At 30.0% G+C, this 16,156-nt stretch overlaps 1 protein-coding gene across 10 annotated transcripts in view; it reads right to left on the bottom strand.

Annotated features, from left to right (window-relative positions):
• Window positions 1–91: 91 nt before the first annotated feature.
• Window positions 92–16,156, bottom strand: part of Rbp6 (RNA-binding protein 6) — a 210,885-nt gene continuing 194,820 nt past the window's right edge. For 5 of the 10 annotated variants that reach the window (XM_089867658.1, XM_089867656.1, XM_089867659.1 and 2 more), the window contains 6 exons: window positions 13,516–13,770; window positions 10,224–10,283; window positions 8,771–8,824; window positions 7,098–7,279; window positions 6,435–6,513; window positions 92–5,822 (listed from right to left, as the gene is read on the bottom strand). In XM_089867658.1, coding sequence (XP_089723784.1) covers window positions 6,472–6,513; window positions 7,098–7,279; window positions 8,771–8,824; window positions 10,224–10,283; window positions 13,516–13,770 — 593 coding nt within the window. In that variant the 3' untranslated portion in view covers window positions 92–5,822; window positions 6,435–6,471. The remainder of the gene's footprint in view (window positions 5,823–6,434; window positions 6,514–7,097; window positions 7,280–8,770; window positions 8,825–10,223; window positions 10,284–13,515; window positions 13,771–16,156) is intronic. The other 5 variants (XM_089867664.1, XM_089867661.1, XR_016382578.1 and 2 more) reach the window with 4 other exon arrangements.

The following is a 16,156-nucleotide window of genomic DNA, read 5'->3' as shown; positions in this document are numbered from 1 at the left end:
TGATATATTCTTATTCCAATAAAGTAATTCTGCAACAAAGCACTGATATTCCAATATATTATACTTCAAATAACCCAAAAAAAATTACGACTTTTTTTTTCAACCATAAAGGTATTTAATTATTTCCACTGAGCATGTGGGAATTACAGGACAGGTAACATTACAAACCGACAATGTATAACTATTATGATGGAGGGGTTTTGGTTTATCTTTTTGTTTGTTTCATGTTTTTTATTAAACATTTCCAATTTAATATTTCGGTCAGTAGCATAGAGATACAAGAGGAACAGTTGAATTTTCAGCGTTGAGTACGGCTCTATGGCAGAACCCCTTCGCACGCGTAATGGGGTGAATAATTGGTGGCGCCTCTACACGCGGCGAAGTAAACTAAAATATTACCAACTCCATGTTAACAATGGAAGTTAAACAGCGGTTACCGGGTTCTAATCCCGCTGGGGAGGTTTTTATTATTCAAGGGAAGGAGAAGTGTTAGTAGGATGTAGAGAACTAAATCATTTGCAAGTTGCAACGTTACAGTATTTGTTTAGTGTTAAAACTCAGTAACTCCTTCGCTCGTCAATAGGGTCGCCACGTACCATTCACCCTATCACATACGCGAAGGATGGGGGGGTTGAAATTTCCGTCACAAAAAGTCACGAGACCCGCCTCGAAATAGTTTGTCTAGGTTCTTAAAACATGTTCTAATGTCTATGGTCAGTAGTATATTATCGCGAGACTCCAGAGCCTCGAAATCAACACCTCGTGATCAGGCTTCGCGATATTACAGTTAATTTTCGCGGTGTTGCTTATCGGCTTGCTTTTTCTTTTTTTTTGGTTATAATAGTAAAAGAGCACCAAAATACAGAGAAGGCGAACACTTTTCTTTAAATGATTTCAACCGAATGACACGAAATAGAGGAAATAATATAGCGGCGAGTAACTAACGCTCTTAAAATACGAGTTGCGTTGGAATGTATAAGGACTCCGATATTTAAAAAGCTTTAGAAACGAATAAAAAGCCCTATGACTTCCGACAGATGACAAAATTAAATTAAAAAAAACCATTTAAAATTAATTTATATAGCTCAGTATCTTGATTCGAGGCGTCCCGAGTCTTACAATCATTTTATAATCTTGGGGATGTATATTTTAGGATCTCTGTCACATTTTACCATTATTTTTTTTTTTTTACTTTTTTGAAATAAAGTAAAAGTTTTTAAATTACCAGCGTCATGAAAGTTCGTGTTTTGGTTTTCTTAAGATGAAAGAGCCAACCAATTACTTCAAAGTCGAATCTCAAATTAAAAATGTTAAGAATTTTTAAAAGTTACGAGAAATCTTTCGAATAATACTATCTTTCTTAATATTGATTGATTTAATTTTGACGTAATTAGTTGCACATAAAAGCTCTCTCACTTATAATTATCTAAAATATAAATTAAAACGACATTTCACGACACTTAAGAAATATTTTTCTTTCCGAATAATCTTGTAAACTTTTTCGTTTTTCCATAATAACATTTTTTTTCTTCCAAGAAACCATTTTTTTTGTCAATTTAATTTTTTTATATATATTTATATAATCACCGATTACGTTATATATCCCAAAAACATTTTTTTTTATTTTCAATATTATACTAAGTGAAATTTTCTAGAGACCTTTTTTATACATTTTTTTTTCTTCTTCCCGATTGATGGGTATTGCAACAAGATGACGATTTTTTTTATACATTTGATCATCAAAACAATAATATTATAAAAAAGAATTCTAACTATGGCAGTTTTTTTATACAACTTTTCGTCAAATCGAACTAACCAAAAAAGCTTGCATATTTTACATATTACAAGATCATTTAAAAATTACGGAAAATTTGGTTCATTTCTTTCAATTTGGTTTCATTTTTCGTAGGACCTGGATTTCGATAAATTTTTATACGTATCTTTAAATATATTTTCGGTTCGTAATTAATTTAATTTAATTTAAACGCGGCCAATTAATTAATTAATCTCTTTAATTTATACGAATCGTATCACGCGCGTTCGAAACGTTACTTTACTAAATTATTTTACTTAGACGAAATTATCGAAAGCCCTAAAAAAACCCAAAATTTATTCATTAATTCGCAAAAATTAATAAGGGAGATATATCATTCTTTTAAAAAACTTACTCGTTTAAATAGGGTACATATTTTTCGTTGGGTTTCTAATTTGTTTTGGTTAGTGTTTTTTTTTTATTTTATGATTTTGTTTTTATTTATTTCCTCGTCGTATTTCAGTGATTGTTTAATATCTAAAGACCTCCGCGAATTTTCCGTAGCATTTGGAAACATTTTTTTTTATCAATTTGCTCATTCTTTGTTTATTTTTTATATAGATGTAAAAGCGTGTATAGGCATTTTTTGTTTTTTGGTTTTTTATTTTATTTTTAAATATTTTTAGTGCATATTCGTGAAAACGCCTTAACATTAGGCAATTTTCAAGTTTTGTTTTTGTTTTTTGTTTTTTATTTTATTGGGGGAGGGGTATTTCACATTTTTCTTTTGGGATATATTCTACTATTAATTACTTTTTATACTTTTGTGACCAATTTCCAATTATTTTTAAACTATTTGTTTGTATTTTTTTTTTGTTAAATTTTTGTATTTTTTTTATCTTTTTAAAAAAAGGCCACGCAAAGAGTTATTTTATTTATCATACACTATTGCTTAGGACCGAGGCCTGTTCGTGTACACATTTTTTTTTAATAGGCCACTCTTTTTGAGGCAAAAAGAATCCAGTAAAGATCACGTTATTTTTCTCTTTTTTTTTGTATTTTTCGTCTGCCTACTAATTCTTACATATATTTATAATATTTACACAGTTTTACACAGTTGGGTTTGTTTTCTTTGTAATTTTCTTTTATAATGGGCCTTCAAGTAGAGCGTTCATCAAAAAACCTCGCTTTTATATACCCGAAAACCTTTTAATAATAAAAAAGACATACGCGCCAGAACTTTTTTTGTTTTTGTTTTTGTATTGTTTTCACACACACAATAATAATAACAGTTGATACTTGATGTTTAAACCTTTGACACAGAAGCTCTGAATACTTTCCCCCCCAATAATTTGGTTTTTTTTCATTCAAATATTTCAAATATGTTTGCTTTTTTTTCAGAGCCTATATGACAATACACGAATTATTTTTGTAACGCAACACTTTTTTTTTATAGAATGAATAGGTTATATATATGTATATATATAATTTTTTTCTTTTACACTCAACTTTATATTTACAAATTTGTATTTTTAATTATTATTATTTATTTTTTTTTTGCTCGCCCAAAAATGAGCAACTATATTGCTTTCAGAACGTTTGGTAAATTTTTTTTTATTCACGATTAAATTTTTTAAATTTTTTTTTCGTTAATTATTTGCGATTTTTTTTCAATGGACTTTTACCGTAAATTATTTAATTACGGTATTATTATTTATTTATTTATTATTATCATTATTTATTATTTATTATTATAATAATCATCATTCTTATATTTATCGGTTTAATACATTTGTATTTTATTTATTTGTTTTTTTTTTTGGAAGATAGCGTGGTGGCCAAAAATTAAACTTTTGTTTTTAATTGTTTTAAAAATTAAAATTCTCCCCGATTTTTTTTACTTCTTCTTTACTTAATTTGTTATTATACACTGATATCGGAAGCAATATGGTTTCTTTGTTTAGTGATTAGGAACATCCTGAATATTTATCCTAAAGATTTGTGTTTATTTTTATAATTAATTACCTTTTTGATAACGTGAGGAAGGGCATTTTTTGTGTTTGTATTTTATCTTCGTTTTAACAATTCTAAAATCATGGGTCAACGTTTTTGATAAAAAACTGGTTATTATTTTCTTTCATTGTTTTAAAAAATGTAAAAGATTATTATTATTATTATTATTTGTCATTTATACGCTAATTAAAAGAGCATTAAATATAACGAAAAATAGCGTTTTTTATGTATGTTTTTCTCTTTTTTTTTGACTTATACTAATTCATCCGTTTTTAAATTGCAAATTTATCTAATTTTGGTATATAATTAAATTTTTTTTTTCATGTAAGATCGCACGCTTAGCATGGGCTTCGAGATAGGCACGTATAATACAATGATAATTTATGAACAATGACGATTAAATCATATTTTGATAAATAATTAAACAAAATCGGCTAAATATAAATCGCTTGCCTATTGAACAAGAAATTAAAATTAAAAAAATTAAACTAAAGAATGCGTACATTTTTCCCCGCTTCTTTTTTTAAAAAAGAAGTTGAAAAATTAAATAAAAAGAAAAAATTCTTCTTTTGTCTTCTTAAAAAGCGAGGATGAACCCGTTTGAACATCGATGGTTGATTTTATTTTTTTTTGTATTTTTTTTCTTATGTTTATATAATTATATTCCAACATCACTCGCATTTACTAATATCCGTACGAAGTTATTTGACTATCTTCTCGTATATTCAGTTCTGATTTATTATTTCAATAAATTTGATAAAAGTTCTTGTTAAGTTTTATCACTCCAGCCATTTAGCGCAATCGCGGGATTTTTTTTTTGTATTTTGTGTTTTATTTTTTTATTTTTTTTCACCAATAATATATATATATATATATTTATGTATTTATTTCGACATAGGAGTTTTTATAGGGGGGATTGGAAATAGAGTTTATTTTTATAAAGTATAGGACGTCGATATCAAATTTTTTTTATCTCATTTTCATTTTTCATTTCATATCAATAAGTAACAATTTATTTCGTTCGCGAAATTTTTATTAATTCATTTTATTAATATTATTTTCGTTTGTTTTTCTCTTCTTAAAGTACTTTTTTTTGTATTTTCTTTAAATTCTTGTCGGTTTGAAAATTTTGTAAAAATAATTAAAAATGTTTATATTTTCTTGAGGTGGGGGAAATGGGGATCGGTTATAGACGGAAAAATATGACTAATTAGTTGTTTTTAGGATGGTAAGGTTCTGGTAAAGGGGGAAAGGGGGAGGCCATAAACGGATCACATCAAACCTTAAATTTTTAACAAACGCGCGTTGCTGAAATTAGATTTTGATTGATTTATTAATGCTAATTATTATTAATTTTGGAATGAATGATGGGAGAAAGGGTGTGTGATGAAAATCAATTAAAACAAACGCCGTTAAAATTACTCGGATTATCGGATATTAAATATTAATTATTTCTTAAAATTAAAATTAAAAATAAATCACGTATATTGAAAAAAAAAAGGCAAATATATAATATATATTTTTTATATATATAAAAAGGGAGTTACGGTTTTAAAAATAACCGGTAAAATATGAATAATTTCTTAAATACATAATTAATTAATTAATATTATTTAATAAAGATTAGTTTTTAAATACGTTAAGGGCGTGTGGGGGAGAGGGTATTGAAGGATTTAAAATAAATCAAAGCTTTGTAATATCGCACGCGAGAGAAACAAAAAAATGGTAATAAAATAGCCGAGTGTTTATTTTCGGCAGAGTGAAAAAGAGTCATTTGTAGTATTTTTGTATTTTCTTTTTTTCTTTGTATTTTTTTTTTAGTTTTGACGGTAAAATGTTTTCCGGGGGAGGGGGACGATAATATATATATAAAAAATTAAAAAAAAAGGACACCGGGATTTTGTAGATACAATTTCACTGGTGTCCCTCAGGAAGCCATCGAAGGGACTTGTTTTTTTTCTTGGTTTATATATTTTTTTTATACAATAAACATAGGTGATTATGGCAGAACTCAGCCGAAAACTAGTCCTCCCTGAGTACAGCTGCCATATCCTGCCTGAGATGGGAAATTAACAAGAAAATGGAAGCCTTAAAAATAATGTTTTGGTAACCCGCTTGTTTATGTTATGTTATATCGTATTAAGTTGTCGAAATATGACACACGTGAATTCTCCTCTTTCTAGTTAACGACACAAATGAAGCTAATAGAATTACAATTAAATTTATTTAAAAAAAATAAAACCAGGGATAGATTTAATTTTAGAAGTATGAATGGAGAAAGGTTAGTATTTACTTCAGTCCGACTTATAGCCCAGTGGAGAGCCCCTCCCTCCAATACGTAACGAAAAGTTTAAATTATCTTATTGGCTCACTTAAACTACGTTATGATGACGTTTCTGACGGGGACGGCGAAAAATAAGTAATTCCATTTTACCTCTGTCGCTATGACCCGCCTTTCTTTGAGGCTCACCCAGTTTACTCTGTTCTCTATTCCTACTTCTAAAATTAAATCTATCCCTGATAAAACCCTAACATCGACACAAATGAAGCTTGTAAAGCTTCGTATTCATTTAGAATTATAATTTAATTTGTGAAATAAAACCCCTAACATCCCAGTTATAATTAAATTAAGTTTAACTAAAAGGTCAGGTCTAATGCAGCGTCTCACCTTATATTACAGGTCGCAGGCCACTTGTGATTTAGACTCAGTGGTAGCCATTAGTGAAAGCTGCAGCAATCAATGGTCCCTATTTGAAGAAAGTTTATAAAAAAAATTAATTAATATTATATTTTAAACAAAATTCCTTAAACTCAAATTTTGTTAGTACGGGACGAATCACTCTTAGAATTAAGATAACCTTTTTTAAGTATAACCTTTTTTCCCCCGCCGCTTCGAGGCGAAACTCCCAAATACCTAAATTACGTAGGCATGCCATGCAGCAAAGCACGGCGTCCCCATTTTAAATCAGTTAACGACTGATTATATTTTTAATTATCAGCATTAATATCATTTACGTATTTCTAAGGAGCTGTTTATATTCTAAATTTTCTTCGACCAAAATTAAAAAAAAATTATCTAAAAAAAATATATTAATTCTAAACCTTCCTCGAGCTCAAAACGTCAAACATTCCTAAAGTTAATTACAATTATAACTTAATTAGAGTTCTTAATAGGTAAAGCGTTCGAACGTTTGACGTTTTGAGCTCGAGTAAAGTTTGAATGGTTTTGTTTCCTAAGTTAATAAAGGAATTCGAACGCAATTTGTCCTATTTCGAGGGTTTTATGTTTAATTTTTTTCTTCGATATTAAAATCGAGCTGTAGCTCCTCACCCTGCTGACTGCGATCGGCGGAAAGCCAGATGGTTGGGGACTCGTAGCCTGAACGTAGCCTACATTATCCTGGCTGGAATTGTACAACTCAATAGGTCCGGGACTATTTGTGGCCGGGAAACCACGGCTGTTTGCCGGGGACGAGGGTGGGGCGAAGCCTTGTGGACCGTAGTTGTTCATCACTGAGTAATATATTCGAGGCAAGCAAAGTTTTACTGTCAACTAAGTAACCTTTAAAAGCCCAACGTGACGTCATAATGCCTCGCATTTTAAAGTAATAATTAAACAATTGCAACTGGAAATTTATCAATGTCTGAAATATTAAACGAGATAGAGGCCAATTGACTATACATAGTTTACAGTTTAGGGGGAATCACACCATTTAAACAGGGAAGCCGGGCTTCAGGTGTTACACAAGGAAGCCAGGCCTACTTGTGTAAATGGTATGAATCCTCCTAGTCTGTAAACTATGTATAGACCACCTTATCTTCAAAAACATACAGACAGAGACGTACAAATAATCGCAATCGCTTCCAATAAAATCACAAAACGTTACCTTGTAACCTCGATTTGCGATTGCGATTTAGGATTTGCAGTGATGACGTCACGATTGCGCCTTTCCTTAGTCTATTATTGTTAACCGAGTTATCAAGTGAACGGGATCATATTCTGTTACATTTTTTGACGGTTTTTGATATACGTAATTTCAAATCAGCACGCGCACGAGTCACGTTATTTTCAAATCAATATTAAGAATTACAATTCTAGGATTGGAAAAAAAAACTGAGGTATTGCTTCACGCGAACATCTCCACGAGAAGATGAATTCCCAAAAATTGCGTTTCTGTATCTGGGATTTGAACAAAATACGATCCCTCGTGTATAGGGAGGAGAAAAAATATAAAACGAAAACTAGTGGTCTAACGAATTTGCATGGATTTAAAAAATATATTTTTTTTTTCAGCTCTTAGGATAAAATTGATCCTAAATTAATCTTTGATAAAGCAGACTATTTTTTTAGTATAAAAAATTCGTTGCAAGCGTGTGTGGTTTATAAAAATCAAAATGCGTGCAAAACGGGAGCAAAAAATATATCTCGATTATTTTCAAAATATGAACAAAAAATTCATGCAATTACGTTGGACAAAAAAAAAACGCGACACAAAAATTTAAAAAAAAAAATATTTTGTACGTTTGTAAGAATTTGCCCAAGTTTTCGTATATAATTTTTGCAAAAATTGGCAAAGATAAATACAAAACGCTGTCAAATTCTCTTCAAACGTTCGACTGAGGCCAATTCATAAGAAAGGAAAATATATAACAAATCGGACAAAATTTTTTCACGGACGAGTGTTTGTACATTATGATCAGAGCTAGGCCTAGGCCAACTACTAAACAACCTCGTTTGAGCTCCAAATTTTAATTAAAAGTAAAAATATGCGTTCTTTTTTCAACTATAACTATCGATTCATTTTCTATCACATTGAATTGGTAATAGAAAACGTAGCTTACTGTCTTCCTAGATTTTTAATTTCAATTTTTAAAAAGGTAATCTATGAATTAGCCCCGTTTTTTGGATAAAAATAAAAAGAATATTTGATCGTAAAAATAAAAAACCTAATTTAAAAAAAAAAATCAAAAAATGTGAAGCCTTGGTCGCTTGGTTTTTAATACCTGAGAGAGCTTGTGTTAGTAGTGGAGGCGAAGTCTGTTGCCCATTTAGCTCGACTGCAATCAAAAGGGGAGGAGAAGATTATTAGTTTCGGTATGACCAATGGTCAAACATATCATGCCACAAAACACAAAATATCATCGTTATTTTTCGAAGAAAAAAAATGTAAAAAATGTAAAAAAATACCAAAATAAAAATCTACGTACTAAAAAAAACTTCGAAAAAACAAAAAAAAATGATAATGTATTATCAAGCGCATCTAATCAAATTGTAAAAGTGGTGAAAGATTATGTAAAAAACAACACGGTTAAAAGTGATTTTTTTTCTGGTTATAAAACTACGATCTACGGTTTCGATTTTAGAAGAAAAAAACGGTAGGTAAATTTCGCTTTCACGAGGGGCTATTCACTACACGATTTGGTTATATTAATTGAGAAATATCGCCGTTAAAACTGTTACAAAACGTCGATTTTTGTTTTAAAAAAATACGACGGCACTTTAAAAGTTTTGTTGGCAATAGATAAGTGAATGATAAAAAAAGTACAGAGAAAGCAAAAGAGATAAACGTTCGGTAGAGTATTCGGAGAAGAGCACAAAAAGCGTTCAAAAGTCTTGGTTTTCTTTTTTTTTACTACCATGCTATATACCGGTTTGGTAAAAATACTACTACGTTTTGTGTAAACCGTAAACTACTATAAAACTACGAACGGATGTTTACAACGCGACAAAACTACGGTTTGCGAGAGAAAAAAAAAGAAGATAGAGTACAAAAGGTATAAATCCCAACTACGTGTAAATTTCTACGAAAAATACTACGACAAAAATCACTACGACATATTTAAGTTTGTTTTTGTGGTATTACATTGCGTTTCAGTTTCGAAGACTACTATTAAAATACGCATCTAAAAACAGAATACATTTTTAAGAGAAAAAACAACGGTATAAATATTATAAATATTTATCAATAGAGATTACGAGATTTTGAAGCGAACTACTTTTCAAAACTACGGTAAATAGTATAGAGATAGAGACAGGTATTAATTAAGTTTTAAATTGAAAAAATGCATCTATGAGAATTTGGAAATTTTGTACGGTTCTACGAGAGATTTCTACTACAAAAAGTCTACCGGTTGAATTCGAATTGAATTTAGTAATTAAACACCGGATAATATCAATTGAATTGAATTGAACCAGTAACTTTACAAATGGGTGAAAACTACGAAGAGAAATCAGTTAGTTTATGGAAACAACACATCGAATTGGAGGTGGTAATGCGGTGGATTTTCTAAGTTTTTCACTCAAATTGTTCATTTACGAATTTTGAGAAAAAAATAAAAGGTTCTACTTCTATTAGAGAGATGAGCACAGTGGTTGGTAAATAGAGAGAGGGTATTGTTTTGCCCTAAATTCTGGCAACGTTTTGGTTTTTCCTCCATTTTGGGGGATAAAACTTACCACTGGCAAGGAGACTATCAGCGCACAGAGATCGGAGAATCACCTCGGATAATTGAGTAGCTTAAATAATAGGATGGGATCCAAGGGGACACTATTATTATCCATTTTGATATACTAAAGATTTTATAGATTTTTTGTTTTTTGGTTTTCAACGTACGACTCTAAAGTTAGGCCAAATTTACCTAAATTACCTTACCCTGTACTTCAAAAAATATTTTATACATAATGGGAAACGATTAAACTACACATCTTACGGAAAATTTTTCAACCACTGAGCTTTTAAAAAACCCGTTTCTTTTTTTGGTATAAATCTAATTAAAAATGAGAGATGGGAAGAGTGGTCAAAATTGGTTGTAAAACTTGGAAAAAAATCACGGTTTTTTTAGGGTTTTGTTTTGTTCACCGTAGTTCAAGCTCCAAATTTGAAGATTATTTTATATTATGATATATTTCGTAATCTGATTCATAAAATCTTTGAAAATAATTCTTTAAGTTTAAACTAAATGTAAAAACCGTGATTTTTCACGAGTTCTATCCTTATTATCCGTGATATAATGGACTAGAGAAATGGACCGTAAACAGGTAATATTTATTTTTTTTAGGATATTTGGATTTGTTATTTTTTTCAATTTGTTAAATTTGAGTCTCTCGAAAACCAGGCGAGAGAGAATTTATGTGTTATTATTTTCTCTTCGGAAATAAATTAATACTTCCGAGATTAAATTAACATTTACACAATGTACAATTTTTTAAGTTTTTTTTTACGATTTTTTAAGATTTTTTTTCACCCATTTTTTTTTGGTTATTTTGTATTTTCGCAGTCTTCAAATTTCTTTTATACACATTTTTAAATATTTCGTAGCAACATCGTTATATATATTTTTTTGTTTTTCTTTCGCAGCCCGTTCTTTTTAATTTATAATTCGAACCAAAAAACCCTTATCGTCTCGTTTGTTTTATCTTCATAGATTAATGAATAATCGTAGGTATATTTATGTTAAGAACAGCGTGTGAGTGTAACCCGCGTAACCTAAAAAGACATTGTTTTCTTGTATTTTTTTACGCAATGAGGTACAAAAACTGATTCTAATTTAGCGCGTGTAGAACTTGCGAGAAAGAAATCAGAGATCTTGAATATATAATTTTGATCACGAGATTTTTTTATTTTTTATAAATTAATTTAATAATAAAAAATATTATTAAATTAATTATTTTATAAATAATAATTCATTTCGGCATTTTTATTTTAAAATAAATAACTTTAAATTTATTAATCAATTTATGTTAATACTCGATTAGTATTTATTTAAACGTAATTAAAATTAACCTCTCGTGATCAAAATAAAATGATCAAATCCCAATTCATTTCTTCTTTCAAACTAATGCTCTTGTATTGTTAGTTAAATTTGACAATAATTTTTATCCTTTCTATTTTCGTCCGTTATTTGTTATTATTTTTCTGAATTTAATAATTATTTATATTTTAAGCAACGTGACGCGAACGCGCGTTAAACCGTTATTTATTATTTTGAATTTATCGTATAAATTCTCAATCGAAGAGAATGGCGTACCGTATAATGGCAAGAATTAAACTTTAAAAATAGAAATATAAAATATATCTCAAATAACAGGGAATATTAATTAATATAAAATAGTTGATATTTTTTTGTTTTTTTTTCATTATCTTCAAATTTTTTCGTTATTTATTTATCTTTTTTTTAGCGTTTGAATTTATTTATTTTGTTTTTAAATAGACGGAGTTTCGATTGAATATTTTATGTTAATTAGCTTTAATACTCGCCATATTTTAATTAAATTATAAATACGTCGCTTTATGGAAAAATTACATAACGTATTTTGAATTGAATTTTATAATAGGATTCGGGATAAAATAATAAATGTTATGGATGGATTTATAATAGCGTTGAAATTATTTATTTTTTGATAAATCGCGAGCGTTAACGATTAGCGAATAAATTTTTTTATTTATTTTTAAATACAATTCGATATAATTAATTTCCAAAAGCGAGGTATTTATATTTTTTATACTTTAATTACCCATAATCTAACGTAATTAGTTTAATTTCGCAACGAATCTAAACTGAAGGCTAAATATTAAGCTGGTGACTCATTCCTCAAATTTTTGCGTTACGTTAATTACGATACTGTCATTAATATTATCCTGATAATATTTTTATAATTATTATTATTAAAGTTTATAATAGTTTAATAATGTTATTATTATATAGAAAGATTTTTTCGGAATACACTTGTTTTGTTAGTTATCTTTGGATGTTTTTTTCGTATGTTTCGGTTATTATTTTAATAATTTATTAGTAATTAGTAGTAGTAAAGTTACGATATAGAAGATAGTGCTAAGATATTAGGTCTAAAATACCAATTCTACCCTACGAAATAGATTGACGACATTTACGAAAGTCTAATAAAAGCGTAGTAATAAAACAGTGGCGTACTCAATAGGCCCCTATCAACCAAATTTTGCCCATCACTTAGAGATTCGAATTTACCCGCTGTTGGTGTATCGCGGGTTAAACATTTCTACAGGCGCTCATAGGAAATGCGTGTATCTCATTCACCCTGTAAGAGGGCTTTTATGAAAACACCTTCATTTCTCTATGATTGTTTTCGCCTTGATTTAAGCGTTCGAAACGTTATCGAATCTAAGGGATTTGAATGTACGCGACAGTTTTAAAGATACCCGGATCCAATTGGATGAAAAACCCCACACACCGAATATAATTACTTATTTTGTTATCATTATAATGTACGTGATACTTCTAGAAGTCAAATATAAAATTGCTTTTTTCCTTTCATTGCTTTTTTTACTTATTAAGATATAGAAGTGTGTTTTTATCAATAACTTCGATTATAGATTTTGTTTTTAAACTACCTAATGTGATTTATCCCAAGGTAGGGTCAAGGAAGGTCAAACGTATGTACGGGTATCTTAAGGGGTCTAAGGATCTCGATGAAACTGATGGGGGTTATCTTAATTTCTAGAATACCAAAATGGGAACGTTCACTCAAACCTTTTGCAAGATGTTTACGTGACAATCTTTTGTTCGTTATCGTGATTCATTAACGCCATGCCAGAAAAGGCTTAACGTTACGCATTGTCATTTCTAACTGCCAGTAGCGTAAGGATTGGCTGTCACAGGATGGTAGAGTATGCAACGCGTAGTGGCATGTTTGGTAAACGCTCCCTTTGTATTCGTTGGTTCGAAATCGAATGTCGGATGAAAAATTGGGTACGATAGCTTTTTGGTCTTACCTGCGTGGGCCCGACAGGTAGGTTGGACGAAATGCTCCCTCGGTATGGTAGCGTTAGAAATGGGTTGGGCCGCCGCTGCCGCCACAGCCGCCGCCGCGTTGACCCCGGGGTCATTAGGGGCGACGCTAGTTAGGTGGTGGTTAGCCAGAGTGGCCGGATGATAAGCTTCGGCGTAATAAGCGTGCCGATCAACGGGAGCCCCGGTCGGGGGTGCGGCCGCCGCCGCGGGAATGTAGCCGTACCCAGTCGTGAAGCCTGTGGTAAGAAAATGCCAGGGGGAAGGACAGAGTTGTCTTTTTTTTTCTTCATATTTTTGTTTAAAGAAGGGCCTATACTCTCTACACAGCCGATTCGATCCAGGTATAATTTTATATTTTAAAATTTTAACTTTAAAAATCATCAGAAAATATAATTTAAAATCTCGGGACTGTCTTTTTTAAAATTTCTCATTTGAAATAAATCGTGAAATAATAAATTCGCAAAATAATAATTAACGATTAAACTGATTACGTTTGCCTTCCCCGTGTAGCAGGCTTCACTGGCTTCACGTCTTTTGCGGGTATTTAATATTCTTTCGCGTGTCGGGCCCCCATTCATATTTACGCATCTCGATATTCGATTTCTTTCTAAAGGTTTAACTTCTGATATGTTTCCCCTCGATAAAATTAAAAAACAGGCGTCTCTTTTTTAAATACAAATTTACGTTATATATATATATATAAATATTTACGTCACTCCCGCCGCTCAAAAGAATATAAAACGCCAAAGAAATTTTTTTGAGATTTTTGAGGGTCGGAAAAATTCATGCTAATATATCAAATTCTTTTTAAAAGTGAAAATATTTAAAAAAAGGTTCCGAATAAACTTTTTAATAGGGGATTAAGTAAAGATTGGACTTAAAAATAAAATAGATAATTATTAAAGAGATTGTTAATATTAATAAAAAATGTCATGCTGCGTAAAATGAAAATTCAAATGGAAAAAACGTAATAATATATACGAAAAGCCACATTGAAACAAAAGGTGAACGTTAATTTTTTTATGGTTATTTTAAAAAAACGAGGCAAAAAAAAATATTAATAAAAAGACAGAGCAAGAAAAATCTGAAAAAGACAGTCCCAATTAAAATAAAAGACCTTTTTAGATTTTTATGGAGAAAGAAAATAGGATGTACAGAGAGATAGAATGATAGAAAAAGAGGTGAGGAAAAGTATATTTGGAAAAACACATTGATCAAGTTAGTTTTACGCGACGTAGAGAGAGAAAAAAAACACAAATATTTAAGGAGAAAATGAAAATAAGTGTTTTCTGTTTCGTCTGAAGGTGTTTGTATCATTTCCTTCAAACCTAATTGATTGTAAAACCAATTTAGAATCTATAGAAATGATTCTATAGTCGGTTATACCTTTGATATGTCAGGATAAACTACGGTGGTGGTTGTTTAATTATTTTGGGATCATTAAAAAGATTTCGTGAAATATATGGATGTACTAATTAATTAATCCTTATATGATCATCACCAAATGGAATGTCTCAATTTTATCAAAATAATAATCGTATCGAGCATATTTGATAAATCTGATTAATTAGTATTATGATAAGTGCTACGGCGTTTAATAATTATCGAACTGCCTTCTAAAAAAATTGGCATCTTCGTTTGTGGTAATAAACAAACTACGATTTACTTTATATTTTATCTAAAAAGGCCACTCTGTATTATCTACCATTTAAAAATGTTTCACTACGACTATTTTTAAGACGCGCTTTCTGTAACATTCTTAAAAATACTCTCTATATGATATTTAAAAATTTTTAGCCAATTGTTTTATATATATTATATATATATATATATTGGTGGCCCCTTGTACTATACTTATATATAGTTCTACTAAATTTGTAATTTGTAATTTTTAATTTTTAATTAAAAAGCGAGAGAAAGAAAATGCTTTTGGTGTCCAAAATATCAATTCTCCTAAATTTTACGGAGAGTACAGGGGGTTTGGCTAAAATACTATAAAAAAGAGTCAAAACTAAGGACAAAAATATACATTAAGGGGGGAGAGATGAATATTGTACAACTAAGCATAGCAGATAAATGTGGTTGGTTTGAAAAAAAAAAGGTTTTCGTTATCGCTAAATCGAAAGAAAACCTTTTGTCGGATTACAAAAACCTCATGCCCCATCCCATATAAGTAATAGATAAAGGCCAATTCACCCCATTAAAAGATTTAGGCTTAGCATTTTTACGAAGTCACGGTTTTCATGAGAGATATTAAACCATTTTGAACATCGATTAAAACCTTCAGAATGAAAGCTTCAATGAAGTTTCATACAACACCCCTCCCGCCCGTGGATGTTATGTTAATGTTTAGTAATATTTCAAGCCACACTATTCGTGTTAAAAGTATATATAGAGAGAGATTGAGCACATTGAAACTTGAATTAACATGCACTAATCTTTTGAAATGTCTAAAATAAAACCCATAATGCCATGCAGATCTAAATATTAACCGAAAAAGCGAAATTAAGCAATTTTTCTTATGGCGGGCTCGCAATTGCGCAACGGAGGAGCGAAAGTGGATTAAAAAAGGAGGGAAATTCTTGCAACCAAGAGACGATTGCTTATTTTGGATAAATGGTT

Source organism: Phalangium opilio, unplaced genomic scaffold (genome assembly GCF_054372755.1).
Source record: "Phalangium opilio isolate 3A_F unplaced genomic scaffold, DU_Popi_V2 ptg000024l_1, whole genome shotgun sequence".
NCBI classification, from domain to species: Eukaryota; Metazoa; Arthropoda; class Arachnida; order Opiliones; family Phalangiidae; genus Phalangium; species Phalangium opilio.
This window is presented reverse-complemented; position numbering and strand designations above follow the sequence as displayed.